This window comes from Xiphophorus hellerii, chromosome 3 (assembly GCF_003331165.1).
Source record: "Xiphophorus hellerii strain 12219 chromosome 3, Xiphophorus_hellerii-4.1, whole genome shotgun sequence".
In the NCBI taxonomy this organism is placed as follows: Eukaryota; Metazoa; Chordata; class Actinopteri; order Cyprinodontiformes; family Poeciliidae; genus Xiphophorus; species Xiphophorus hellerii.
In genome coordinates this window covers 33,504,702-33,532,494 of record NC_045674.1, presented here as the reverse complement: position 1 = coordinate 33,532,494, position 27,793 = coordinate 33,504,702, and the positions used below count along the sequence as shown (strand labels likewise).

General features: G+C 39.1%; 2 protein-coding genes across 2 annotated transcripts; one reads left to right on the top strand and one right to left on the bottom strand.

The window, feature by feature from the left end:
• Positions 1 to 492: 492 nt before the first annotated feature.
• On the bottom strand, positions 493 to 10,808 carry LOC116717077 (dysbindin-A-like). Its single transcript, XM_032558157.1, has 10 exons — positions 10,574 to 10,808; positions 9,334 to 9,387; positions 7,301 to 7,351; positions 7,048 to 7,108; positions 5,716 to 5,848; positions 4,091 to 4,223; positions 2,264 to 2,286; positions 1,332 to 1,478; positions 1,033 to 1,161; positions 493 to 886 (listed from the first exon to the last, which is right to left on the bottom strand). Exons 1-10 carry the CDS (start codon positions 10,627 to 10,629, stop codon positions 648 to 650), a joined length of 1,026 nt encoding a protein of 341 aa, XP_032414048.1. The 5' UTR covers positions 10,630 to 10,808; the 3' UTR covers positions 493 to 647.
• Positions 10,809 to 21,854: 11,046 nt separating this feature from the next.
• popdc3 (popeye domain cAMP effector 3) lies at positions 21,855 to 25,204 on the top strand. The gene is made up of 3 exons (XM_032559090.1): positions 21,855 to 22,527; positions 23,551 to 23,659; positions 24,292 to 25,204. Exons 1-3 carry the CDS (start codon positions 22,022 to 22,024, stop codon positions 24,568 to 24,570), a joined length of 894 nt encoding a protein of 297 aa, XP_032414981.1. The 5' UTR covers positions 21,855 to 22,021; the 3' UTR covers positions 24,571 to 25,204.
• Positions 25,205 to 27,793: the final 2,589 nt, after the last annotated feature.

Here is a 27,793-nt window from a genome sequence, read left to right as displayed (position 1 = left end):
ATCTACACAAGGAGGAGGTAATTAAGCCATTTCATTCTGTTTTGTACCTGTGGCACATCTAAAAACTGCAGGACAGTGTCCTTTGAGGACTGGAGTTTGACACCTGTGAGATAAAGGAATGTCTAATTAGGAATCAAGTGAAGCAACATGCTGCGGTGCCATACTGTTAACAAAACAACTCTTGTTAAAGGGTTTTTTGATGTGAGGTTCTGTGAAATTATTAGCCCAACAGTTGATTCACAACTTGCAGTTGAACCCAAAATTTCCTCCATCTTGGCGCAGCTGCAGAGGGTTGATCTGGCAGACTCTGCTCAGCTGACTGGAACAAAACTCACTTTAAAAAAAATACCAACTCTTAAAGTTTAACTGTGTACACAATGAGGTAAATCACTGTGAAGGTCCACTCCATAGCATTTCTTTAACAGCTTTAAAATCTTTCAAGTCTCTGTTCTCAAATTATTAGAATATTATTAGATAAGTTTTAATCTTTCCTTTTCTTTAACACACTTTAATCAGTCATTCACAAAGGAGCTAACCCAGTTATCTGAATCAGCTGTGTTAGAGCAGGGACACAGAAACATGAGGGACTGTAGGTGAACGCCTGGGTTTACAGGAACAAAATTCTTTTATTACTGAGCTGCAGTTCTTTAATTCTGAGGTTTTTCCATTAGTGGATCTGCTCCATCTGCTCCATCACTCTCATCAGAGTCCCACGCTGTGCCAACATCCTGCACAGCAGCCAGGAACATGTCTGCTTGGACATCCTCCTCATCTGACTGAACCAGTGGCTCCTCCTGCTGCGTCTCTGCAGCCTGGTCTGGCTGACTGCTGTTTATGGGAGGAGCTTGATTCAAGGACTCCAAAGAGGAAGAAGTCAGGTCTGGACCTATTGAAAGAAGGTAAGGAAGGTTAACTTGTATCATTCATAGTTTTTGCTGTGTCTCAGATCTAACTCTAGCCAGCTACATCTGATGTTGTAGAGGACTGAGTATAGAGACAGGAATTCCTTTAAATCCTCAAATCTAAACAAACCTGATGTCAGAGAGGATCCACAACTGGAATCTTCACCAGTGGAATTAAGAAAATCATCCAGGGCCTCCAGGTCTGATAAGTTAATAAATGTCATCTGATCCAGAACAGCCACATCGACCCCTGCAGACTCTGCCAACACACATCAGCATACAGTTAGAATTCTGGTGCACCAAAACTGTCCATTAAATTTTACTTATGTAGCAAGATGAAACCTGGTACAGTTTATGTTTATTTGATTATTCAGATTAATCGTGTCCTCAGTGGTGCTTAAAATAAATGTGTAAAGAAAAAGAAGTCACCTTTGCCCTGTAGGCATCCAGTGGACAGATACTTCTCTACGTCTTGGTTGAAGGCTTCCTCGTAGACCTTCTGTCGCTCTCGCAGCTTCTGCTGCATAACCAGCTCCATTTCTGCCACTCTCTGAGCATGCTCACACTTCAATTCAGCTACAAAAGAAAACAATTATTAAATATGCAAGCTTTTCCAAGGGAACTGAAACCACTCCATGCCACCATAAAACCTGACTTTTAATCCTGTTGTCTTCATATTGTATTTCACCTTTATAAAGGTCAGTCTAACTGAGACAGCAGACTGATGCTTCAAACAAAGGCAGGTCAGCAGTCTATTGAAGGCCACCCAGAGTGTGTCCATGTGTTTCTATCAGCTACTGATGAATCAAAGCTCAAGTTGATGCAGTGAAGTGAGAGATCAGTATGAGGGAGTCATCCAGTTTAGGATTGTTTACTTTGTTGCTCGTTCACCATCATGCAAACCTCCTTTTAATATCACTTGAAAACTTTATTAATAACCCCCCCGTCCCACACACACACACACACACGCACACCCCCACACCCACACACCTGACCTCCGTGAAGATTGCTTCTATGGTTGCCAACCTTAAAGTTATTCATTTATTATGACATCCAGGCTTACATCATGTTTTCAACAGTTGGTTACAGTGAATTCAGGGCAAATAATCAGGTTAAGAAGGTTGTTTCAATGGAGAGAATAAATTCTCAATAATGTATTAATAATAAATTGAGCTGAACATAAATAATTACTTACATCGTGTGTTTATATTGTCAGCAATAATAATAACAATAATAAACTCTTAATACAGTTTTTTTGGGGGGGAATAATGTTTTCTTTACAATGCCAACTCATTTTCATTTCAGGTTTTAATTTCTACACAAAAAGAGAGAACAGGTGTGTCAGAGACTCTGCTGCTTACCTTCCAGTAAATCCGTCTCCTTCCTGCACCAAAACAGACAGGTTCTATTAAAACTCAAGTAATATCAGTCTGTTCCTTTCATTTGCTTTTTATGCAGAAAGAAATGCTCTGAACATAACCAAACTATTTCCTTATTATTCATCATTATATCCCTCATTATATTTCGATAACCCAAACTAAGTCACAGTTTATCTATATTAAGGTCCTTCAACAAAGGGACAAACCTGAACATCATTTTATGAAAGAAGGCTAAACCAAAAAGTTTGATTTGATAAACTGAGCAGAAAAAGAAGAAATATAGAAACACAGTTACAAACTAACTGTGAGGACAGTAAAAAAAAATGCAAGAGGAATTTCAAATCTTAAATTAAGCTATTAACATATTGGTATAAAGGCCTCGGCATTGCTGGTGCTCTGCAGGCGTCGACCCGATTTTTCAGGAGTTTTTTTGTCCCTAAAGGTTTTAAATAATCCTAAAAATAAATGAACTGCTCCAACCAATGAGAGCCAACGTCCTTTGTTGACATTCACTGTCAGCTAAACTGTGTGTTGCATCACTTCCTTAAAAAAAAGGCTGGTGTTGTATTTGAAGAAGATTGAATGCAAAAAGGTGTGAAACTGAAACAAGACAAAACACAGAAATACTTGGTATACAAAACACACTGTGGTGAATAAACACGACTTTATATCGATGGATGCTAACGGTGGAGCATAGCTTACACATTTGAAGTTGTTGTCCGACCAGAGCCACCATATTAACAATTTAATCCATCATGGTTGTTGTTTTTCTTCCTGCTTGCGCGTATCAGGAAGCAGAATAGGAACATTTGTCGAGTATCAGTGACGTTCAGGTCGGATGAATGCGACCTGGACTTTAGGTCACGTTTGAATTGGATACGTATGAGATACCCAAGTGGCCTGGGTACCACTGGAAAAGAATTAAACCTCTGTTGTTCAGACTGTCTGTCATAAAAAGATCAGAAACACGTCGCATCACGTCAAAAGAAAAATCGGAACTGGGTCACTTCAGGCTGCAGTGTGAATGCAGCCTAAGTGTGAGCGCGAGGAGAAGTTTTGAGTACAAGCATTACAAGTTTTTGAGAAGAAAGACATGAAATCCTGCTTTCAAAATTAAACTGTAAACAAAAGTATTAAAAGTTTTGAGAACAAAAGACATGAAATCCTGCTTTCAGCCTGAAAATGTGTGCTGTTGGATCTTGGATTATGGCAGAAAAATTCCTCCATATATTTGCTGCCTTCGAAGGATCTGGTGTATGTAGGATGGGTCCTTCAAAGGCTGCGAATAAACAATGCAGCCCCTGAATTCAGACGCACTGATGGTGTGTGTCCGTCCTTCAGTCCCGTGATTCTACTGTGAGGAATTCTTAAAGCATCAGCATACAGAGACATTTTGGACAAATTGAACTTCTCCTGTGTCAAAAGGACCTAGAGACTTCTGACCTCAACAGAAAACCTGTAGAATGATTTAGATTATAGTGGAGACTGTCATCCACCATCAGTGTCTGACCTCACAAGTGTACCTCTGAAAAAATGCTTTAAAAAAATTCCATAAACACACTTTTTAACTTTGAACAAAGCTTTCCCAGAAGAGTTAAAGCTGTCGAAGTTACAAAGCATCAACAGATATCATAAGCTTTGTGCTGAAGAACAGGATGGCACTCAGGTCCATCTGTCTGTTAACATGGATGAATACCATGGTAATATAGTGTATGTGATATTCCTGATAATCTGTTTATTTTCTGATAAAAGAAAATGAACATAGCTTAAAGATAAATGACTGACAACAGAAAAAATAAAATCACCTACCTTTTCTTCTTTTTATATTCTTCAAGTTGACTCATATGATGATTCTTTACAGTCTGTTGCTCACACTGACAACACAGAGTTTCCAGATGCAGCAGTCTGCTCTCCATCTCTGCAAATTCACCTTCTAGTTGAGCTAAAACACATTCAAAATAAAACAATAAAACACATTTATGGAACATACACACCTGTTATATTCTCATCTGTTTTAGTAAATGACTTAATTTTAATCAAATAGTCTAAATTCAAAACATTTCCTCAAGGTACTTTTCATGAGACATAACTCATATTGCGTCATATACAATCCAAATTATCTAAATAGTTTTAATAGATTCAAAAGACAGATTGCATCTCGTTTTCAGCAGGAAACAGTTCATTCTGTTCAGTGAACCAGTTCATTCTGTTCAGTGAACCAGTTCATTCTGTTCAGTGAACCTTTAGTGCAGCAGTAAGAGGTCATTGTCCTTAGAGGAAGTGTGTGCTTGATAGACAACAACAGTTCCTCAGGTTAGGTGTAACTGATGTGGTATCTTAAAAGTGAATAAATGAATGAATGAATGAATGAATGAATGAATGAATGAATGAATGAATGAACGCTTTATTATTGTTATTGTACCGAAGCACAACAAAATTCATTTTGGATAAATTCATCCAGAGGAGACAATTACCAGACAAAAACCTGGGGCTGCTGCCACTGAATGCAGCGCTCTTTATGTTAGAGTGAGACGGTGAGATCAGGGAGTGTGTATCTGTAGGATGGGGAAGAGCGTCATGTTTACATATCATCCAGGAGATCTGAGAGAGCCAGCCAGCCAAGGCTGACACAGGGGAGACAGTTCAGATAGTGACAATATTTTTCAGTTGGTAAGACTTTTAATTTTCATCTACCTTAAAGTCTCACTATTACATCTCCATTGTTTTTCCAATCATCCAAATTAGTGTGGCCATCCCGCTGGACCAAACTAGCGACTTCTCCAAGACTGATTCCATCCCCCCGGTGAGCACCAGGGTCCACAGCTGGTCTGCCAATCTCAGTAAGAATCACATCCAACTAGCAGCTCTAGTCCCACATGTTAGTTTGAGCGTTCACTAGTCGGATCCATAATTTGTAGATTCGCAGGATGTGCAAAGAGAGGCTCCAAAAAGCAGCACAAAGACAAAGCAAAGCAGGGAAAAAGTGGGTAGGGCAGTGGGTGGGTAGGTTAGAGAAGCGCTAGCTCTCTCTAACATTTTATTGGCACTCCTACTTGAATAATTCATGTGCATCAACACTACCAGAAAGTCTTACTGCTTTACTTGCATTGTTTGAAGAGATTCCCATGTCGCTAGCATTGCATGTTGGAAACATGAACAACAGCTGAACAACAAAAAATAAGTATTTTATGCCACTTACAACTTTCATCTCTGAACAATTCTCACTCTGTGTCACTGTTTGCAAGTTTGTCCTATTAGGTCATATGACCCCACAACAATCAAACTAAGTTGATATCTGTCAATAAAAGACAGAAGCAACTGGATTGTCATGTTTAAAAATTCTGCTTTCCTGGACTCCCACATTCACTGTTTACTCCATCATAATGGATACAAGAGTGAGTGATTAATAGAGTTAATCTGGAACACATACACACCTATGTTAGCAGTAATGGCATCAAGTTCGGTGATGAAATCTGGTAGGCTTTGCAGTTGTTCCTGTAGGTGTGTCAGAGCAGCTTTTCTCCTCTCCCAGTGTGCTGACAGCATCACTATGTCACCATCCACAGACTAAAAAATAAAGAAGGATTAAAGATCAGAGGTTTCATTTCTAATCATAAACGCAAAACGGGGCCTGAAACGTGCGAACGCTACTTTCTATGAAAAGGTAAGAGTTAGACGTACCAGTTTTATTTATTTATTTTTTTTACAACTGACTAAAGGATACATTTTTTTAAAGGTTTTATTGGCTCTTGTGGCCTTTATTTGATAGTTAATTGACAGGAAAGCCGGTAATGAGAGAAGGGGAAGACATGCGACAAAGGTCCCCAGGCCGGGAATCGAACCTGTGACGGCCGCGTCGAGGACTAAGGCCTCTATATGCTTAACCCCTGAGCCACCACAGCACACCCAACTAACGGATAAATTATGTCAAGATGTGAAGCATTCAACGTAATTCCTGTAAACATCTAAATACCGTGTAATTCTGCGTGATGGATGGATTGGCGTTGATGAAAGATGCTGTAAATGGGAGAATTGGGGGAAACCAGTTTTCAGAGATCATCAAAATCTTCTGGCCCATGATGACTGGCTTATAAGTCGATTTAGACTCTCTATAGCGCTGCTCTTGGATCTATGTGTTAAACTGGGTCAGAGCCACCGGAACCAATCCATCCCTGTCCAATTACAGGTGTTAAACACTCTGGGGCTCCTGGCAATCGACTCCTACAAGGCAAATTAGCAGACAGGTGTTTGAATGGGTTAAAAAAATAGGTAACTCTCTGGAGCCACTTGGAGGAACAACATAATTGTACAAAGTTCTCCATAGGTGTGGGATATCACAGACAGTGCTGGATGGCATTATTAACATGGCCAGTCCAAACATCAGATTTTACCACAACTACAGCTCAGGCAACAGAGAAATACTCATCACCATTCATAACATCCGTTGATGACTTATATTGTTATCAAACAGATGTCTGAGGTTTGTGTCAGGGGTAATATCAGAGAAAGATTTCATTAAAGTGTCGCACTTCCTACAGACTTTTGAAACTAAAACTCTGAACTTGAACGCCTTGATTAAATCAGTGTTTCCCCGTCCTGGTCCTCAAAGCGTGCTGCTCTGCATGTTTTAGAAGTTCCCTGCTTTAATACTCCTGATTCAGCTAATGGCAGTTCAGCAAACGACTGTTAATCAGCCATCAATTAAAATCAGTTGGACTGAAAAGCAAGAACACACCTGAAAAAACACAACAAAAAACAGTCCGTACCTCGGCTGTCTGGGTACAGGCTTTGGTTCTTTTATGGAGCAGAAACCAACTCTTCTCAAACCTAAAGAAAGATAAGAACCGTTTCTTTCCATCCAAACATTCTGGATCTGCTTTACTGAGACCAACCAAATCAAAGTCCTAATGGGTCAGAACGCTTTCACCCAGACAATCAGTGCAATCAGCCTAGTGAACACATTATGCATGTCAGAGAGGGACAACCAGGGAATTACAGAAGCATAGAATCTCTACTGACCTATTCAAAATGTCAAGTCCAGCACCTAAAAATGGAAAACCTTCTTCCAACCTGAAAGGAAGATTGACAATGTGTTAGTGAGAAGTTTAGTGACAGGAGTCCAGGGAGCTGATCCCAACACACACTTCTACAAGGTTGACTGGTAGAAATGGTGTTGCAAATCATAGTCATACCTCATGGAAGTTTGTAGTTATGAATCACTACTTAAAAAGTTTCTGGAGACATTGGTATACTTACACAAATTCAGAGGTAAGTGACAAATTCTCCAGTTACATTTACGTATTCTAGGGAATATTTAGTTTTAACCAACAATTGTGACACATGAGATCTACTTTTTTAGCCCTTAAATGCATTTTTGTGTACTTTGAATGTCTATGAGTGCAAAAAAAGTAAATTTATTCTCTCGCAGTGCTGCATAGATATCTTTATATTCTCTTTGGGTTAAATTTTCTCTATAACATTTTTCTTGTCTGTGATGTCATTGCATTTTCTGTGGAACTGTTAAAACAAGGTCATGACTAATCAGTTTTGTGAATTTGCCACTTTTTTTCTTCATAGCAATTTTGTAGTCCAAGTTCAGTTATGCTGAACTTACAAGTAGCCCAGCCAAAAGGTTCAGTTTTAGCTTGTACTAATGCACAAGATTCCATACATCGCCCCCCAGCATCAGATCCTGTTTGAAGTGTCGGCTTAAGTCAGTTTTTGGAGAACTTAACGAGTGCTTCAGCAACCTCTGCCAGTATCCAAAGAGATTTTCTGACTTTGTCTGATTGAGGGCCAGTTCCTCCTCTCTACTAAAACGAGGGACAAAGCAAAGCTCCAAATAACGCTAAAATTACAACAAAGATTATTTTAGACATTAATTTTGTGTGTTGATAATGACATCCAGGCAATTGGTTTGATACTGTACTGCATGTTCTGGATATAATTATTTGGTTTCGTTTTTACCGTTTTTGTCTCGGGGAACACAAGACCCAATTCAGTAACGTTCTTGACGCTTGAGTTAGTGAACTCCTTAATTATGTGAAGCTTTGTTTACTTCATTCATTTTATAGTAGCGTTAATATTTTAAAAGATATCTGGATATACATGGGCAGTATAGCTAAACTCCACTCCACAATGCAGGTAGTTAGTATGGATGGAGAGACTGTAATTACAGTAACACCATTGTGATGCATTTATTTGAATGTGTGGTTCTTCATTCTCCTGCTCTGTGTCAGACTCTGGTTCCAACATGTAAGGTTGGATGGACAAGTCTTCTGTTGTTGACATCTTTAATAAACTTTAAAATAAATAGTTTCTCTGCCAGTAGATAATCATCAGCGGTATGATTATCTAGAGGAATGCTCTGAGACCTGGAGGGATCGGGGCATGAAATGTCTCATTCACATGAAAAATAAAATGCAACAAAACAAGTTGCTCCAAAACACACTTCAGAACAGGGCTAACAGGTCTGTGGAGTTATAATAACCAGGAATTCAGACCAAAACATTGCAGTTCTACTTTGCAGACCATAAGTGAATGATTTACATATGAAAATAAAGCATGATATGTCCACTTTAAGTAAAATGGCTTTGTACTTGTATAGAGCTCTATCAAGTCCAGAGGACCCCAAAGTGTTTCACACTACAGTCATTCACACATTCACGCACACGCCCACATGCTGATGGTGGCTACCTGCTGGACAGTAGCCACAGCTGCCCTAGTGCAGTCTGACAGAAGCGAGGCTGCCATGAACCGGCGCCACCGGGCCCTCTGACCCCCATTATTAAAGTAAAGTAACTTCTTAATATGCAATAATTTTTCCCAACAGGTGAACTGAAACTAAAGACAGGATTGTTCTGTTTTCTTCTTTGTGAGATTGTGCAACTGCAAAAAAAGATTTTATTATTAAATATTTTCTTGAGGGACATTAATACAAGTTGGCTAGACAATTTGTGAAGCTCACAAAACTGGACCAGTAATATTATGTGTAAACAATACAGTGTGTTTGTGGTATACACACAAACACAAACACACAGATTACATGTCACCTGGATTTCCTCTTGATTTTGGTCTCTTTTGACATGTCTCCCAGGGTCTTGAAACTGAAACAGAGTGCAAACAGAGTGAGATGAGGACAGCAGTACAGTACAGTAGAGTACAGTACAGTACAGTAGAGTACAGTACAGTAGAGTACAGTACAGTAGAGTACAGTAGAGTAGAGTACAGTAGAGTACAGTAGAGTACAGTAGAGTAGAGTACAGTACAATACAGTAGAGTACAGTAGAGTAGAGTACAGTACAGTACAGTAGAGTACAGTAGAGTACAGTACAGTACAGTAGAGTACAGTACAGTAGAGTACAGTACAGTACAGTAGAGTACAGTACAGTACAGTACAGTAGAGTACAGTAGAGTAGAGTACAGTACAGTAGAGTACAGTAGAGTACAGTACAGTAGAGTACAGTACAGTAGAGTACAGTACAGGGCCCCGCAGTATTCTGCAAAACTAGGAGAAAATTGTGCTTGATGTTGTGTTCAACTTGGGTAAATTCAGGGAGGGTTTTGGTTACTGAGAACAGATTAAAAACATTTTCTAGACCAATCAACAAAAAACAATCGACCCTGTGGTTAGAGTGAAGTTACACTCTGAAATACCCTCTTACGAACCAGTTAATCTGTACTTTCTACTTTGTTTCACTAAAATATTGCATGTCTAACGTACTGCTGAGCAGCTGAAACAAAAGAACTGACAACAGTTTTCGGCAACAAACGGTCCCCTGTAAACTTTCTAAATGCAAAATGTCCCGACGCCACACAGCTCCAGCCTTCACTTACAATCTAAAATGTTTTGTAAAAATGAGATATAAAAACAACAACTCTCTAATCCCTAAAAATAGTATGACAAATTAAGACTCAGCTTTGTTGAATCGTATGGGAATAAACCCCCGGACTTCGGTAGCAAGAGACGGAATTAATGTAAAAATGTACCATAATGCACCGGGGTTTCAGCCGCTAGACTCGTACAGGGCTGGGGGTGACGTCATTTCATGATCTTACGCGTCACATGATCATCAGCTGAGACCAATAACTACAGACTGCGATCAAAACACGGGTGTCTAGCAGATTAGGTCACCAAAAAGAAATCCAACTATCTAACATTCCCTTCAGTGTAATGCTGACAGTGCACCACAAGCACATCTGCTACTTAAACTACTGCAGTAAGTGCAGCTGTTTCTACATTAGCTAGGATATCCAAAACATCATGTTGTGGTCCAAAAAAAAGCGACAAACCTGGTTGAGAAGTCCTGTTGGACCATGTGAAGTCTTTCTCTAAAATTTCCAAACATTTCTACCGAATTTCAGGGTCAGATTCGTTCCTCGGAGGAAGCTGCCCCAAGCTGTTATCCTTCTTCTTTTCCGTTTAGCTACTCTCTGTATCCTAAAAACCACGCTTCTGCCATCTTGTGGAACAATGCTAAAACAAGCTCTGCTGCTGCCCTGTGTTCATCTCTGGAATCACTGTCGTTCATGTATTTATAGGTAAAAAGCTTTGAGTGCAATTAGTTAAATGAACAAACTGAAACAAAAATAAAGATTTACAAGTCACATGACTAGATTCAGTGCCTATGTACACTCTGTATATGAACAACATTCTCTGTTGCAGATTGAGTTCTCACCTGCTTTGACACGGTGACAGAAGCTTGTTAATAATATTACTTTGGTTTTCTATTTTATTTTTACTTTTCAAGATTCAAACCTCTACTGTTTGCTTTGTGCTGTTTGGATTTTAATCTAAATCCTTACTCTTCTTATGGATCACAGTAACTTCTGTTGCTGTTTCCCATTGACAGGACATTGCACAATACAAAGATATCTTACTCAGTTTATAGTGTTATTTAGAGTATTTTATTGTGCATATTAAGTCAGTTATTAAAATGCTGTCATAAAACTGTTAAATGACTGCTTTTGATGTAGCCAGGGCTGACTGCAAAGTTCATTCTGCTGAGTTCTCTTTTCATCTTTTAAGCAATTTCCTTATTCATTTTAAGAAAGTTTTTGTACTTGTACATAATGTTATGTATGTAATTACATCACTATGTATATTGTATTAAATATGAGCCAGAAAGACAGAAATGTCTCAATTTGACTTTAAACATCCCTCTGCCTGTGTGGGCAGAATGTTTGATGAGCCACTGATGAGACAGAAGTGTTATGTGAAACGGCCGACAGCACGGTTGTCTTGGTGACATGGTGTCCTTTATTAGTGAAGGAGTACTCAGTGGTTCACAATATGTTTGCAGGTTTTGTTGCAATCACATCCAATTTTATACAATCCATTGTAGTCCAATAGGATTTTAATGAAAGGTACAATGTCAGATGGTTAAAACAAATAATCTGAAGAGTTGGATGACTGTTTTAATTTCAAGTGAAACAATAAAACTCTTATTAAAACTCAGTTTTAGAAGCATTTATAATGTGGTAACACATATTCTCTAAGTCAATCTTCACACATCAAAATACTGCTGCATGTTTTTTAACAGGAACATGTAAAATAGAGCATATTACCCCGTCCTGCCTTCGCTCCACTGGCTGCCAGTGTATTTTAGAGTTCATATAATTCTTTTAAAAACCTTTTGGAGGTTTTAAACAGCCTTCCCCTGCCTTATTTAACAGAGCTTCTCCACTGCTACACTTCGTCTTGATCACTCATATCTGTTGTTCCTGGTCATTCCCAGTTCTAAGCCTGGGAACTGGGAATGACAAGGCCTTCTCTGTGCCTGTAAGCTATGAAACACCCTACCTTCACACATTCAACAGGCCCTTTCCCTATGCACTTTTAAAGCCCACCAAAAAACTTATTTTGACCCAGGGGGGAAAAGTTAGGACAATTCCAAGGGCCCTCAACTGACAGGGGGACCCCACAATTTTTTTGTTTTTTTTGTTTATAGAAATAGAAAAATGTGGGGCCCTGCCGATTACAAAATAAAAAATATTCCGTTTTTAAAACTTGTTTTTAGCAGTAAAAATGACTTACTTTAGCTAGCAACAGCAGTTCAGGGAGCAGGTGGAGGAGATTGATATTTTCACAGATTAGCTGTCTCATAACAAACTGTCACTACATGGTGACAATTAACTACAAACCCTAACCCTAACTACATAGCATTTTTTTTAGAAGTCTTGATTGCTTTATTTATATTTTGCATATTGTCTATGACTGTTGCTCATGGAGAGAGACATTTCAGTAAGCTAAAACTAATTTAAAAAATTAAGCAGCCTATTTGCATACAACATGTGGACTGTTGTATGCAAATTTCACTAGTAATAAATATTGTGCTATTATCCAAAGAAAGCAAAGCAGTTGCAAGCCTTTAAAATTTGATGCCTTTTATGGGTCAAATAGACTCAAGAAATTGTAACAGTAGGTGGGGCCCATTTTTGTGATGGGGCACAAGATTCCTGGCAGCACCCCTGTTTTAACCCATTGGTCTTCAACCCAACTGAGATTTGATTTTACTCAATTGGTATTGATTTTATCTCATAATGGAGTATAGGGAATGCAGAGTTATGTGTTTTACAGAGACATGGTTGCAGGACTGTATCCAAGACTCCAACGTCTCTCTGCCAGGCTTCCTGACTGTACTATACTATCATTTGATAGTACTATCAATGATGGTACTATACTATCATTTGATAGTACTATCAATGATGGTACTATACTATCATTTCTGCCAGGCCTTTACAATGCCCAAGTCTGAGTAGCTTAAATTAAATTTTCTCTGCACTCAATTATAGATTATTTATAGCATATTTGCAAGGCTTGCTTGTTATTTATTTATATTCTGTCATATTGAATTACTTACATCTCTCTTAGGTGCCTGTATCTATATTATAAACTTTATATCTTATGGTTATACTCTATTAATAATATTTAAGACATTTAATGGACAGCTTGCCAACTAATAAGCCATTATTCCTTGGGGATCAATAAAGTATATTCTATCTATAAGAGCAGACAGCGATTGAAAGAGCAGCAGGAAAAGAAGGGAGTTGGATTAGCAGTGTTTGTGTCATCCAGAACATGTTCCTGTGAACTGTGATCTGAAATTAAGACATTCAACTCTTGGCAGTGAGTTTCTGACCATAATATTTACCAAGAAAATTCACCAGTGTTATTTCGGCAGTAAGTTTACATTCCACCCTCAGCTGTTGCTGATAATGCAAGATGCATACACAACATTCTAATCCATTTGTGGCAATATCTGGTGATTTTAATCATGCCTCACTCTCTTTAACACTGCCAGTGTTTCACCAGTTTGTCAACAAGATTTTGGATTTGTTTTATGCTAATGTCAAGGATACACCTCCAAACCAAGACCTCACTCTCTTTTTTTATCTCTGCTCTAAATATGAACCCCTTAAGAGAACTGCTAGGAAGATGGCTGCAAGATTGTTTTGAAGCAACTGATTGGAAAACCTCAGCTCAGGTCCTGTGAATAGTTATAATTTTTATACAGATTTTATAGTTAAACTTAAAACACAAAGTGAACATCAATGAAAAATTCTAAATATTTTGAAGGGGTGATGAAAAATTTAGTACCACATGGAAACCCTGTGAAGCTCTCAAGCAGTACAGCAGGGAAGAATTATTGAAAATTAAGAATCAGACATCCTGATTTATATGTTCAAAGTAGGATTTTATCCCACCAGAGCTACGACAGTCAGATGAGGTTTTTACCATTACCCCTGTGTGGGTAATGGCAAAAACTAAAAGATATAACCGAAAGCAGAATCAGGGCAAACGGAGCATACACACTAGGTTACAAACTAATCCACACAGACCAGCTATTTCCAGCCTTTTCATCACCAATACCAGATATCTCGCCAACAAGCTAGATGAGATGAGGTATGCATCGCATCCTGCAGGTTAAATAGCTGCGTTATGATCATCACCAAGACATGGTTGGATAACAACATCCTTAATGCTGCAGAGGAGTTTGAGGCGCTCAAGTTGTTCTGGGCAGACAGAACTGCAGCCTTAGATAAGAGTAAAGGTGGAAATCTGTTCCTGTATGTGCATAAATCCTAGTACACAGCCGTTAAAACTGATAGAATTTACCTGACCTGGAATATCTGGTGGTTAATTGGAGATCCTTCAAGCTGGTAAGAGAGTTCTGCTCCATTCTGATCATTGCTGTCTATATTCTACCAAAAGCTAACACCAAAATAGCTCTTGAGGAGCTCTACTGCCTGATAAACAGGCAGATGAATGTTCATCCAGAGGCAGGTGTGATGGTTTGATCACAATGTTGCCTGGTCTGATGAGTCTTGATTTTGGCGTCAACAACATGAAAGCATGGATCCATCCTGCCTTGTATCAACGGTTCAGGCTGGTGGTGGTGCAATGAGGTGGGGGATATTTTCCTGGTACACTTTGGGTCCATTAGTACCAATTGAGCATCGTGTCAACACCACAGCCTACCTGAGTATTGTTGCTGACCAGGTCCATCTCTTTATGACCACAGTGTGCCCATCTTCTGATGGATACTTCCAGCAGGATAACGCACCGTGTCATAAAGCGTGAATCATCTCCAACTGGTTTCTTGAACACAACAATGAGTTCACTGAACTCAAATGACCTCCACAGTCACCAGATCTCAATCCAGTAGAGAACCTTTGGGATGTGGTGGAACGTGAGATTTGCATCATGGATGTGCAGCCGACAAATCTGCAGCAACTGTGTGATGCTATCATGTCATTATGGACCAGACTGTGAGGAATGTTTCTAGTACCTTGTTGAATCTCTGCCACGAAGGATTAAAGGCAGTTCTGAAGACAAAAGGGGATCCAACCAGGTACTGGCAAGGTGTACCTAATAAAGTGGCCAGTGAGTGTATTTAATGAACATTATTGCACACCTTTTTTTCTACCAGTCGCTATTAACCTTCTGTGTATAAAGTCATTTTGTGCTTACGACTCTCGTCAAGCTTTAACCACACCTTTGTGTCCAAAGACTTCTTTCATTATGCTCTGAAAATTTTGTGTTCCAGTAGATTCTTCAAGATCTATTATCGTTAGTTATATTTGAAACTTAAATCAACGTCTCCTTCAATAGCTATTACCACTTCTTGTGAGAAAGGGGCATTTTCCACATATTCTAGAAAACAGCATTAGATATGCTGCCCTGAGGAGAGGTGAGGGGAGGAAAATGCAAATGTACCATGTAGCTCTATGTCCAAGGACAGCTAAAAATAATCAAGCACTAAAAAAAACACCTCAGCTTGTCGTCTGAGAAAGATTAATTATTTCTCTTCGTCCCCCAGGAGAGTGTTTTGGGATGAAGTGACATGCGAATGAACACATCTGCTCCCCATGTTGGCTACCACACAGTCTTTTCCTGCACACACTCACTGAAACACACCGACATTAATTCTAACTGGCACTGTGCCGTCGTTGGATATCTGATCTCTCCTGCTTTCGTGTACACTTTTGAGCAAGCATACATATACACACACTAACTTCTGCACACGACCCAACACACTCGTGCTGACCATCCACCTAAAAATAATTACTTTGCCTCTCTTGATATATATAGATGCAGATTTTAGAAGATCCCCTCATTATGCTCCAGACACAGACGTGACACTGTCCTGTTTCATCATCCTTTGTAGAAAATGATCATTAGTTGACTATTTGATCAGTTCCTCAAGTCTCCTGGTTCCTCATCACTGACCCTTCAAGTAAAAAAAGAGAACAAAATAGACCTTGTAGAAATGTTTTTGAGTCTGTTTCTGGTGCCTAATGTGAAAAACACCCAGGGATGTTCAATCCTTTGTCGGTGCCCCAAATACATCCTGTTCTCCAGTCCAGCAAATAGTCAAGGTCACCTTGTCAAGGTGCACACGATTTCTATTCTAGTCTGGCTGAATCATTTTCCCAAAAACATATCAAAGCGATGGCAGCAACACCTAAAAACAACTGCTTTAAACTAATTCAACTTTATTCACTAATAAAACGTCCAGATTTTGAATAAATCAAAACAGAGAAAATACACGGCCAGTAGAAACTCTGTCAGTCTTCAGAATTTCCACAAGGAAGGTGAATATTTGTTGACTGTGAGCCAGAAGTTCACTGCAGGTCAATGAGAGGTAGGTCTATTTGTTTTCCAGAACAACTAAGAGGAAGTAAGATTAAATAACACAGAAAAATCAGAGCTGATGCTTTTTACTCTAAACATTAACTGAAGCATAAAAACAGCCAATAAATTGAGAAAGTAATGAGGAAACAGATCTTTATATAAAAAAGAATTTATCAACTAAATTAAATGATCTTTTCACCAATGACAACAATTCAAACTTTAAAATATATTGTGAGGAATATCAGATCAATAGAATCCATCCATCCATCCATCCATCCATCCATCCATCCATCCATCCATCCATCCATCCATTTTCTTTACATCCTCATCCCATTGGGGTCAGGAGGGCTGCTGGTGCCTAACTCCAGAGGTCAACGGACGAGAGGCAGGGTCAGCTGGACAGGTCGCCAGTCCATGGCAGAGATCAATAAAAAAATTAAAAGAATTATTTATAAACTGTTTAAAAGAGAACTTTATGATTAAGTTGAAATAAGATTTTTTACCACATTATTATGGAGCAGTGATCTACTGGGATGAACTTTCATGAGATACAGAGACAGACTGCACACACACATAAAGAGGCCCAGGGCAAATAATGAAAATACATCTAACGCAGTGGTTCTTAACCTGGGTTCGATCGAACCCCAGGGGTTCGATGAGTCGGTCTCAGGGGTTCGGCGGAGCCTCTGCCGTGGAGGTAAAGACACACTTGTGTAAAGTCGTGATGACACGCCCTGCTTGGCCATCACTTGCTGCAGAGGATCATGTTACATTGCTCGGCCAATCAGTGATGCGGGGAATTTAGTGCACGCAGTATCAGCGGCTGTCGTAGTTGTACGTCGCGTGGTTTCTTTCTTAATATTTTTATCCATACTAAATATGTCGAGCAAATAAAGAAGAAAATGAACAGACTTTGCTCTGAAGATGCACTTGCCAAGGTGAAGCCACGCCTCTCTGAACTGCTCTCCCAAAAACAACAGCAGAAGTCACACTGATTTGCAGGTATGTCATTTGTGCAATACTTTATTCTGGCCCCAAAAAAGTATTTTGTGGATTTAAAACGACAAAAAACAAATTAAATTTAAAATAAAAAAAATGAAGTTATTCAAAAAAATTTAATTCTTTGAAAAAATCCACATTTATTTTTAATTAGTAAAATAGTAAAAAAATATTTGGGGGGCTGAAATTCTGAAATGGGGCCGAAATATTTTTGGGGGGCCAGAATAAAGTAACACTGTAACTTGCTGTGAGTTCATGGTTTTGTTCTTTGAGCAAGGTGACGTTCATGCACGGCTCATTTTGTGCACCAGCAAAAAACATATACCTATGTCTTGAATTTGGAAAAAATATATATTTTATTTATCACTAAAGAAGGGTTCGATGAACGCGCATATGAAACAGATGGGTTCGGTACCACAAAAAAGGTTAAGAACAGCTGATCTAACATGTATTTACATGAACAGTCAAACACTTTGAATTGCCTTGTTGCTGAAAATGTGCTATATAATAAATAAAATGACCTGACCTTACCTTAACATCACCATAAACTTCACTTATATGCAGTTTCATAACCCAGTACTAATTATTTTAAGAGCCAGTTTATCATCTTTTCTAGGTTTCTATCTGTCAGAAAACCTGCAACATGTTGACCAAGTATTCTAAATGACTTTTCAGGCTCTATGATTTAATTAGCAGGACAATAAATCACTAAAAATTACTTTTAAGATACCATATACCATACATACACTATATTAACTTTGATTCTTTTATATGAGCTTACATGTTAATGTTGCTGCCTTTCTTATCCATAGTTTTCAGTCCACATGCTTTACTTAGTCAAATGCGGATTATGAGTGATTACCATGAAACACCTTTAAATGATTCAATAAATGTATAAATGACATTGTTACGGCTGCAGTGGGTCTCTGCCCTTCTTCCTTGCAGGGTTCTGGATCCAGGCCTTCTGCAGGTGTGATGTTTTTCCCTGATTGGTGCTCTGCTGCTTTAAAGCTGCCATGCTGCAGCAGACAGGAGGCTTTTCCCTCTCCCTCCTCAGAACTCCATTTGGTTTGGTTTGTATCTTATGGTTGGGTTTTGTTAGGTTTGTTTTGCATTTGTTTATTTCTGGTTAGTTAGGGGTTTTGCATAATTTTATTTTGGTTTCTCATTTCAGGTATTCCCTTTTCAGGTTTTGCTTCTTTAGTATGATTTGATAAATCAAATTTTCATTTAATCAGAAAATCCTTGTGTGGTCTCCTTTAATATTACCACCACCATAACATACATATTTAATTTGTGTCTTTAATTTGTGAAAATGTTACATTTTCTTGCTGAAAACAAAGAACATTCAAAAACATTAGTTCCAACACTTATGGACCAGTGACCTGTCTAGGATGTAACCCACTTCTTGCCCAATAAATGCTGCATATAGACATGAATGGATATATAGATAGATGGATGGATGGATAGATGGATGGACGGACGGACGGACGGACGGACGGACGGACGGATAGATAGATAGATAGATAGATAGATAGATAGATAGATAGATAGATAGATAGATAGATAGATAGATAGATAGATAGATAGATAGATAGATAGATAGATAGATCGATGTTCCAGTCCTCTTCTCAGATATTTGCTCACTTTGCGTTATTCATTTTACAGTAACTATTGATACTGAGCACGGAAGAACAGATGAACTGGTTTAGGTTTATTTTTCATGTTCATGAACAGGGTTAGGGTATTATCAAAGATAATTAACAACTCCTTTGTCATGATAGGGTAGACATGAGAGGTAATCTCAGTATAGTTTTATTTAGCTAGAGCACAAGGTAACAACATGAGCTACTTCTTCTTCTTCAAACCTGTTTTACATGTCTAGTTTCTGAGTTCTCCCCCACCGCAGGCTCAGAACTATGTTGTTCTGCAGGAGTATCCGTCCCAGGAACCACCTGAAGGTGATGTCTGTTGCGACATGGGAACATTGGCCATTTCCACAAGGTAGGGTCTGGGCTCCTTGTAAGTCCTTTGGAAGTCTAAAGTCCTTAGACTTTATCTACAAAACCTGGACAAAGGTGGCAGGCTTTGTCCACTTTTTTTCTCCATCAAGTTTCACTCTCACATTTTGACCAGGGTGAAGTTCAGGCAGTGGGCGAGCTGAACATCTGCAGTTGTAGAAAAATCTGTAAGAATCTTTTGCTTTTGCATCCTTTAAGTGGACTGGATTTGGCATCAATGTCTTTTCCAGGACAGTGTGGAACTGTTGGCCAGTCATAAGTTGTGCTGACGGACAGAGCTCTTATTGTTCCTTTCAGGCTTTCATGTCAATTTTTTGTTTCTCATCATGCTTTATTCTTTAAGGTTGATTTTATTGTCCAGTGCTTTGTGATTTTATGTATGTGAAAAGCAGACATAGTAAAGTTTATATAAATGAACTGAACTTACTCTATTGTGGTGAACCAGCTGCAGCTGTAATGGCGAGTGGATCTCATGCAAGCGGTGAGCATGACAGTGATTAACAACATAAGACTCTCCTGGCTCTAATTGGTTGTTTCTGACTGAGCAATGTGTCATGGTTTGGGATAATTTCTAAATCCACATGTAGATCACTCTCAGGACTCAGATGGAAATATTAAAAAGTTTATTGTACAAACAATGAATTGAGTGTGTGTCTCTGTCAGGGGAATCTGGAGAGGGAGAAGGAAAAGGGATCTCTGCAACAGAATGGAAGACTATGAGTGCTGAAAAACAGGCTGGAAAGTACAGGAGGAATGAAGTTTCTTACTGCTTATGGTGGAGAAAAGTCTGTGAGGGAGGGAAAGTGGAGAGAGGTTCGAGCTGGGTCTGTATGGGAAAGGTGCCAGAATGAGGGAGATCTTGTGGATACCAGAGTGAAGCCACTGGACGGTGGTGAGGTTGGAGGGAGAACAGGTTTCTCCCTCCAACCTCAAGCAAGCTTGAGGAAGAGGAGCTGAGCGTTTCCAGTCGGCAAACAGGAATCAGAGGTACTAATCTTGAGCAATTCAACAATTGGACAATCAGGAGGAACAGAATCCAGGAGGTACCATGGAACCTTGGAAGGAGAACACAAGAAGGTAAGTTAAGGAAATATTCAACACCACCACAGTCCAAAGGAAGATTAGACATAGGTCTGTGATTTATTACAAAAGAAGGTTTGTTAAGTAAAGGTTTAATTACAGCTTAAAAGTCAATTGCAGCTTTCTTTAAAAATCTTTTAAATTGTTCTCACCTTCAGCAATACCCCATTTTACTCTCATCATGAACTGGTAAAGTTTGTTATTTCAACTCACTGCTTCTGATTGCTTTTTCATGTTTTATATTTCTGTGGATCTCTACTGGAAGCCAAAAACTGGCCTAATCTTCATCATCAAGTTCTCGATTTGAAGATGAACGTGTTGACAGCTTTGTCGATTTTATTTGTTAATTCATGAGTCCTGTAGGCTCCAGTGAATCTGTCTCTTAAGGGTGATGGTGACTGGAAACATACATCTAAATGGCTCCTTGTGGTAGATGAGTCTCTTCATTCTCACTGTTTACTGAATTTGAACGATCATATTTTTACTTCAAAAACGTTCTTTGTAATGAGTTTATGTTCTCTACCAGTCTGGAATGTGACTCATAAGGTTGTAGGTAGTAATAGTGGTTAATAATATTTAGAATAGAATAGAATAGAATAGAATAGAATAGAATAGAATAGAAGTACTTTATTCATCCCAGCAGGGAAATTACTTCGCAGTTACAGCATAGAGACAAGACAATAACAACTACCACTGAGTAGTAGTTGTAGATAAAATAAAAATAAAATATAAAATGCTATAAATTGTAAAAATATAAAATGCTGTTAATATAAAAAGCAACTTAGAGCAGTCCTTGCAGAGAATCAAAAAATGCAGATATGTATATGTAAATATATGTACAGCAGTGTGCCACAGTGCAGTTGTGCAAAATTGGACTGATTAGTGCAGAACAATGATTTAGCTTTTATTGTACAGTGAGATGGCATGTGGCAGGAAGGATTTCCTGTATCTGTCCCTACGACAGCAGAGCTGGAGCAGTCTATGTGAGAAGGTGCTCTGCTGTCTGTCCACTATGTGGTGGAGAGGGTTCTGTTTATTATCCAAAATAGACAGAACCTTCTTCAGTGCATCTTGTAATAATATTGTAATAATATTTAGTTGGATAAGTACAATTATTACTATTGAATACATGTTTAGATAGCTGTGTACAATATCAAATATTGAAAGAGTTTGAATCTCAATCTGGTCGTAGGATGATATCAGTGTCAGAAATTTATTTTCTGAAATAGATTTTTTTTAAAAGATTTGGATAAATTAAACATGGGTTGTGTCATGTATTGTGAGTGTAAATTCATTCAAACTTGCATTTTAATGATTGCGTTGGGTGAACCTGTTTAAAATATAAATGTGATCAGCCCCTCCCTCGGGCTGTCTGCGGCGGTGCCTCATAAACCCAACAGGACAGGAAAAGTTCGACAGCCAGGCAGGCAGTGCGCAGCCGCAGGTCCTTCAGGTCGGAGCTGATTCTGTGTTTGCGCTGCTTCTTTCTTCGCTTCCACCTCTATGGAGCCTCCGGACTTTGAAGCCATGAACCTGACAGTGAAGCCGGCGCCGCCAGCGTTCCCGCTCTGTGGCGAATGGAAGGAGGCTGCGGAGGGATCTCTGTTCCACCTCGCCAACATCCTGCTCTTCCTCGGCTTCATGGGAGGAAGCGGTTTCTACGGACATCTTTACCTCTTCACCTTCCTGACTGTGGGCTTCTTCTGCAGCACTGTGTGGGCATGGTCGGACCCCTGCACCACGGACACCTTCCTCTGGAACTTCGCCCTGTTCGGGGCATGTTTGACTCAGGCTCTCTATATAGTCTACAAGCTGAGGAGCCTCACATTCGACAAGGACTTTCAGGAACTGTATAACTGCATGTTTAAAAGACTCGGAGTGTCCCTTGCACATTTTGGGAAGATAGTGACCTCCAGTGACGGAGTTGTCCACACCTTGGAGAAGGGCCAGTTCTTTGCTGTAGAAGGAAAAACAGCTATTGACAAGTTGTCTGTTCTTCTGTCTGGCAGGTGACTGCATGGTTGCTTAATTTCTACAGGACTAAAACTTGCAAGACAAATTTTTCACTAGTAGTTAAACATTTAAGTTGTTTCTGTTTAATAAAGAGATAACGTTCAAATCTGGCCCACTATTACAGCTGGTCTGGAAAACCTCCCATTTCAGCTATGCTTTTTAAAAATAATGAACAAATTATAAACTTCTCCAGCTTTTCTGCAGCTAATCTGGGTTCTATGACTGCTTCAATAGTTGGAAGTGTGGAGTAAATCAGCCAGGTTCCAGCCCTTTATACTGCAACTGGCAGAGGATAACAGTCCATAACGATTATGAAGCAAATCACATGATTCATATAATGTATTTCTAAAGAAAGCTCAAAGCATTCTTTACTTTGTGGCAGACTGTTTTTCTGTAAAGTGACTTAATTCTTCTTACTAGTTTTAATAGTGTCCGAAACAGCAGTTTCCCCTTTGCATTCTAACATTTTAACATGACTGGTTCTTAAAATGCGTTGAGAGGAAAACAAGTCTGTAGTCGGAGATCAAGCACCATGCAGTCTTTTCTTCTGTACAGCATAACAGTGTTAGTGAACTTGTTAAAACGATTCTTGTTAATAAATCAGAATACAGAAGAATGCTCAATTGGAAAAGTGAATAAATATTTACATGCGGCAATATAACAAAAATATCATGAATATAGTGACATTTCTTTCAATGTCTGGTTGAGGTGAAAGTCAGGGAGGATGGAACTGGCTCTGTCCAGCAGTCTGAGGTCTACACTTCATCTGACATGACTCTGTGTAACCGTGACCCAGATGGGGCTCCTAAAGGTTTAATGACAGAAGTTTTCAGTTGTGTTCTTTGAAAAAAGGACAGTCAGCCTCATCAATGCCTCACCTGCTGTCCCTGAGCCTTTTGGCTGATTTAGTCCTTTTCCATGTCCTGATGTTGCAGACAGGAATCACAGATGAGCCGATTGACTGGCACAATGCTGGTTATAATACTGTTTATGGATTTTAATTCTCTGTTCTCTTCCAGAATCCATGTGACAGTGAATGGAGAGTTCCTGCATTACATCTACCCTTTCCAGTTCCTGGATTCTCCTGAATGGGATTCTCTCAGGCCCTCAGAGGAGGGAATATTCCAGGTGTTTATACTTCTCTGCATGTCATGAATAAAATGACATTTCTTTCAATGTCTAATTGAGATGAAGGTCAGGGAGGATGGAACTGACCTTTACCTCAAGGTCTTTTGTGGAACTGTAGGTTTATTAAACCCTTTCAGCAGAGAAGCCCCACACATTTCTGAGCACAAATGTACACTTTTCTTTATAGTTTCAGTTTTTCATGTGTGATGCAGTTCCTCTCCCCATCTCTTCAGAATTCTTTGCTGTTGGTCCAGTGATAAAGTATTTTAATTAGCATCTGAGCTCAGATTACTCTATTGACAGTTTTCATTCAAATCCTGGCTGAAATAACCCTTTAAAAACATTAGAAATAAATGCAGAGGTCACTGAGTCTAAGCTGTTTTTATGTTTGTGTAGCTGTAAGTTTACCTCATATGCCTCTTGGGCTGATATAGAATGGCAAACCTTTAACTTTTTTGAGACTCTATTGGGAGTCACATTCTGTCATTTTGAGCATGGTGAATTTCTCATAAGTGATATTTAAATTACAAATATCAATTACTTTTATTACAAATGACTCTTTCAACACCTTGAACTGTGTTTTACTGGAAGCTCACAGAAAAACATGACGTTGTCTGGTTTTTTCTCTTCAGGTGACTCTGCATGCTGACGATCAGTGCCGATACATAGCCTGGAGGAGGAAGAAGCTGTACCTGCTTTTTGCTAAGCACCGCTACATAGCCCGGATCTTTGCCCTGATTGTGCGCAGTGATATTGCTGAAAAGGTGTACTCACTTAGTGACAAGGCTTTTGATATGGCAGGACACCGCTATGATCTTCGCTTACCAAGTTACTGCCACATGCCAGGGCCAGAATTAGAAAGAGCACATGACCTCCTAGAAGTTCCTGTGCCAGGGGAAAGGGCTGCCTAGTCACACACACACACAAGCCCCCCCCCCACACACACACACACCCCATACACCCCCACACACACCCCCGCACACAGACACACTCCATACACCCCCACACACACCCCCGCACACAGACACACAGTCAGGCCTTTACATTTAGAACTTTCTTTCTGCATTACAAAATGTCATTGGGGTAAAATCTGTCCATACTTGGGCTGATGTTTAAGTGAATTAACCACCCTGTGCTCTCCTCTACTGATCACGTGTGAGATGGAAACCCCAAAGAAAACAAGTCAAACTGAAGTCTGGCTGCCTCACTGACCCATGACCACAGACATACCAGGCATAAATCACAGGCTATCCTGGAGTTTTTGTTACAGAATCCATGAAACCGTTCCAGGAATATACTGAACTGAAGATTTAACGTCAGCAGGCATCACTTCAGTCAATCAGGAATACTGCCAGATGTTGGTTGTTACAGCTGCAATCAGCCAATCAGGTTTGGCTTCGCAGAGGCAAATAAAGACACATATTCAATAAAAAGTTGAATGTTTTTCCCAACAGTGCACTCAAAGTCTAATTGTTATTGATTCAGAATCTGTAAAAAAATACATATAGAATGTTGTTTCACTCTGTATTAAAGGGTTTAACTCCAGCTTTGCAACTGTTAAACTCTTTGATTGTACATAACTGCAGATAGAATATAAACAGCTTCTCATTTTGGTGTTTTCAGTCTTTAACCTTCTGCTGAAGTTTTCATTATCCTGTCAATGATCGAGTCATGTAATAATAAGTTAGATGAAAGAGGGTTTTAACTGAACAGCTCATATTCGGTTAATGTCTACATCTTTACTATTTACATAGACAGTGTTGAGAAACGAGATATTTGCTACCTGTTGCTCGTTGTTATCTCGTCTCCCCAGGTCCGTTAATGTAGATGTAGATGTCTACATCTTCAGGGTGGACCATAAGTTTTCATACATAGAAAAAAATAAACATTTTATATTGGACAACCCTTTTTATTTTGTGGGACTCTGTAATCGCTGCATGTCTTGGACTACTTCGTGGTTGAGCTGCAACATTTCCAGTTTTCTGAAACTTGCAAATAAGTTTTCCCACAGTGTCGTGTGTGATGCTCGTTGTGATGCTCTTTCCATATTTTCTGTTAAAGTTTCGTGCAACCATGCGACTGCTTCCTGATCCAGCCATTACTGTAGTATAATTTCAATTCTTTGCTCTTTTGTCAAATGCGTCTTCTTGGGTGTCTGAACTATAAAAGAAATACACATTTTACAGTCTCATATGTATGGAAACGTATGACCTACCCTGTAGATATCAAAAATATCTAGATGTTTTGTAGTCTGCTCACTAACAAAAAGAGTTGAGCATCAAGCTGCACCAGGAAGCATTTGTCAAATGTGGATGTAATATTTAGATAAGATGTGGTCGATTAAATGACTCAGTTAATAAGTATTGTTTAAATTTCCATGTGTAAAAGAAAGTCAGGGGCCCACATGCTGTTAAATCTGGCACTGTAAACAGTGGCGGTTTCTGATATGGGCAACATGGGCAACCACCCAGGGAGGCATCTTGTGGAGAGTGGCATGAGGGCCTCCACCTCCTCCCCCACCCACTCCCTGCTCTTACAACTGGAAAGTTGGTTTGCACAGGGCGCCAAACAGGCTAGGACCACCTCTGAGTGTAAAGATTAATGATGGATCAGTCGCAAATATTTTGGCTCATTGAAGTGAACGATGGGAGCCGACTCCTCACTAAGAGCTATTCTCAGGGCCGGCCCAAGCCTCCATTGGGCCCTAAGCGATTATTTGTTTCATTCTGAATCGCACCCATCTTTACTATTTACATAGACAGTCTTGTGAAACGAGATATTTTCTACCTGTTGCTCGTTGTTATCTCGTCTCCCCAGGTCCGTTAATGTTGTGTGTAAAAGTGAAACCACAAAAACAACAGTCATTGTTCAACTTCACAATCAGCCAGAAATGATCAAATAATCAAGTGCATAAAACCACATCAACAACTCAACATAATCATCAGAAACCAAAGCCACAAAGAAGAAATACGAAGACGTGCCTTCGGAGACCACTGTGTGTGGCAGTTAAGACAGTTCCACCCCAGTGATCTGACCAGTTGTTTTAGCTCCATTACTTTTATATCAAATATAAAAGTAAATGTTTTTTTTACTGTCTGATGCTTTATAACGTACAGTTTAGAGGTGGACTCAAACAGCCCGTAATGACGTGTTGCTGTTTGCAAGCCAGAGACCATGCAGCTTTTACCAAGGCCAAGGAATGAATTCATCGCTGTCTAAGCTATCCTCCCTGCGCATTTTCCCAGGGTACGAAGAATAGATGTGTTCAATTCATACAGAAACATTTTACTCAAGAAAGGGACCAAAGTTTATCAGCTATCCGTGTTTTTCATCCCTTCAAACTGCCTCAAACTGGTTCCTGAACCACACAGAGATCTCCTGACCTCTGACCCAGTGCATCAAACAGCAGATATGATTCTAAAAATTAGCACAAATTTCATATAATATCTTCAAACCCTTATAAAACAGACCTGAGCAGTTTCAGGACTAAAACATCTATCACACTTAATATTTTATAATCAGTTTTCTACGTCTTTGGTTATAATGAACTGAAATATTTTTCAGAATATATGACATACACTTCTTAAGACTATGGTCTAATATAAAAGCTACTACTAATTTTAATCAAATTGTGCTCATATCTAAGAAAAATGTTCGACTGATAAAGTTATTTATTGATTAAATCATTAGTCTAAATCTAACCTAAATTGAGGCCGACTCAAAACAATCATGATCAGTCTAATATTTCAACATGCGCTAAAGTCATCATTAAAACTAGCATAATTAAACTATTTCCAACAGGCAACCAAAAAATAATTTGGTTGCCTGAAATAGAATTCTGAAATAGAACTGTATTCTATTTCAGAATAGAGTTCTGTTTCCAAAAAATAGAACTTGTCATCTAAATAGTTTCCCTTCTTAATTCCAGAAATGGAAAATATTTGAAACATTGCAACAGAAAGAATACTTGTTGAAATGCTTATTTCTGGTATATTTTACAAATCCAAAATATTGAGTTGTGGAAACAAGCAGAAAGTATCATATCTGTGATTTTACTGCTGCAAAATAAAACGGTTTTCTAAAGTCTAGATTTACGAAAAATTAACACTGTTCAGGTCCCAATGTGACATGTCG

Bases quoted from the DNA above. Each gene is read 5' to 3' on its own strand.
- LOC116717077 (XM_032558157.1), bottom strand. From the start codon at position 10,629: ATGTTTGGAAATTTTAGAGAAAGACTTCACATGGTCCAACAGGACTTC. The intron at 7,109-7,300 runs GTCAGTAGAGAT...ATCTTTCTTTAG, and splicing joins GGACTTGACATTTTGAATAG to GTTTGAGAAGAGTTGGTTTC. The intron at 4,224-5,715 runs GTGTGTATGTGT...AATGTGTTTTAG, and splicing joins TGCCATTACTGCTAACATAG to CTCAACTAGAAGGTGAATTT.
- popdc3 (XM_032559090.1), top strand. From the start codon at position 22,022: ATGGAGCCTCCGGACTTTGAAGCCATGAACCTGACAGTGAAGCCGGCG. The intron at 22,528-23,550 runs GTGACTGCATGG...GTTCTCTTCCAG, and splicing joins TCTGTTCTTCTGTCTGGCAG to AATCCATGTGACAGTGAATG. The intron at 23,660-24,291 runs GTGTTTATACTT...TTTTCTCTTCAG, and splicing joins CAGAGGAGGGAATATTCCAG to GTGACTCTGCATGCTGACGA.